This window comes from Euprymna scolopes, chromosome 24 (genome assembly GCF_053919585.1).
Source record: "Euprymna scolopes isolate OS-2025 chromosome 24, ASM5391958v1, whole genome shotgun sequence".
Classification (NCBI taxonomy): Eukaryota; Metazoa; Mollusca; class Cephalopoda; order Sepiida; family Sepiolidae; genus Euprymna; species Euprymna scolopes.
In genome coordinates, this window is record NC_136505.1 from 72,252,201 (window position 1) to 72,254,428 (window position 2,228).

Below are 2,228 nucleotides of genomic sequence, written 5' to 3' on the forward strand. Positions count from 1 at the left end.
TTATGCTAGAAACACTGACAAAAGCTCCAAAGTGGGTAGAGATTTACCTTTTAAGGGTGCTACTTTTGCTTTAGCAAACACCAGTGCAGACTGTCCATCTTGTACAGCATATGCTGAAAAGCCGTATGCACTTTTGGAGGCATCACAATATAGGAATAATTATAGGGGCTTATTGTCGTTTAGGACTCTCCTTGGAAATGATACAGCGCCCAATTCTGTTAAGTCCTTTGCCAGAGCTTTCCAGGGTTTTTTTGACTCTTCTGAAACTTCATCATCCCAATCCAACTTTTGCCTCCAAAGTTCTCCTATCAGCATTCTGCTCCCTTCTGTCATTGGAAGATATAGGGACAAGGGATCAAATATTTTGGAAACTTCAGACAGCATTTTCCTTTTTGTTGATGCGGTTACATCGCATTGGTGCGAACAGACCTTCATAGTATCATGTTGAGGGTTGTACAAATACCCTAAAACTTTCTCCACACAAGAATCAAAACCTGACAGAGTTCCATCTGCCGCTATTTTTTCTTGTAACACTGCACTGTTCGAGTTACAGGATTGTATCTCAAAGTTACCCTCTTGTATTCGTTCCTTCACCGCTGAGTATAACGTAGATAGAGTATCTACATCATTTCCTGTTTTCACCAAATTGTCAACATAAAAGTTGACCTGAGTACTTGGGAATATTCATCTGCAGGAAATTTTTCTGCATGATATTTTAAGACATAATTTAATATAAATGAACTTGCATTGAAACCGAATAAGATGGTAGAGTATCTGTAACAATGCAAGTTGTCGCCTTTTTTCAAGAAGAAACAAAACCGATTGCAGTCCTTTTCTAGCTCTAGACGAATCATAAGGAATGCTTTCCTTATGTCGGCCAATAATACATATTTGTTGGCCCTAAAGCGAATCAACAGTTCTAACATGTCTCCCATTAGGTTGACTCCTGGATAGGCTGCCTCATTCAAAGATGTAGCATTTGCCCCCTTGTAGGAACAAATGAACACAGTCGTTTGATCAGTCAGTTTTAGTACCGGTCTGTGCGGAATCCATATGTACTTTTGAAAGTCTTCTGGAGTCACTGTTATTTCCTCTATAATCCCTTCGTCTTCCTGTTGTCTAAAGACGTCTACGTATTGGTCATAGAGGCCTTTCTTCTCCAGGTCTTTAACTACTCTTTCCAGTATTCTAAGAGCAGCATTGTAGTAAGAAGGCACAGACTTCACTTTGTCTTCATACCATGGCAGCTGTACATGGTATCGGCCATCTTTGTAGGATATAGTGTTCCTAAACTTTTGTACCATCTCTTCATCCACGGTGGAGAATTCCTCTGTGATAGGTAACCCTAGTGAGTCCATGCTAAACATGTTTCCTAGTCTTCTCTGGACGTTTCCTTCTTCAAACCAAGCTTTTAACGGGTATGGATATTTCTCCTCTGGGTTCAGCACAAAATTAATTTTGTACTCTGAAAGTGGAGGTGTTTTGTCCAACAAGGAGGTATAATTAAATTTTGCCCCTCTCTTCACTTTGTGTCTTGGTTTTAACTGATTCTCATACATGAATCAACGGCTGTTATCAAAGGGTACAAGCCCTCTCGGTGTGGAAAAAGCGGTTCCATACATGCAGGGTACGATTTCAAATGGTTCTAGGAATTGAATGGCGTCAACTCCCAACAGCCCCTCAATTTTAATATAACTGTCCCGGGAATTGTACTTAGTTGCTAACTGATGTTGTTTCAGGTTTTTAATTATCTGCGGAAGCTCCAGTAACTCATGAGAAAGACTCAAATGACTGGACAGAATTTGAAGAGAGTGAACTTTCTCAGGGATAAGTCTTAACTCCACTGTGGCCTCTTTAAAAGGTCTTGTCTCTGAGCCCAAAAAGGTTTTCACTTCCAACCTACTTTCTTTAGCTGTAGAAATGCAATTCAGTTTTTCCAGCACAGAGGTATCCAAGTAGGTCCTTTGGCTTCCGGTGTCCAGGAGACAATTTATTTCCAACTGACTATTTCCCTTTCCTACTACTATGTTGATTACAGGAGACATGAAACCATAGCTGTAATCATTCGTATGTACACAGGTGTCCACATGCACCTTGCCTCTCTTGTCTGGGAACATTGCTGTCACGTGGCCCTTAACAGTGCAGCTGCTACAGCTACTATATTTAGCTGTTCTCAAAGGGCACATTGCTCCCCTATGTGTCTTTTTTAGGCATCTAAAACACAGCCA

At 40.7% G+C, this 2,228-nt stretch overlaps 1 protein-coding gene across 1 annotated transcript; it reads right to left on the reverse strand.

Moving 5' to 3' along the window:
- Positions 1-638: 638 nt before the first annotated feature.
- On the reverse strand, positions 639-1,559 carry LOC145246504 (uncharacterized). Its single transcript, XM_080108118.1, has one exon. It carries the CDS (start codon positions 1,557-1,559, stop codon positions 639-641), a length of 921 nt encoding a protein of 306 aa, XP_079964244.1.
- Between the last annotated feature and the right edge of the window lie 669 nt (positions 1,560-2,228).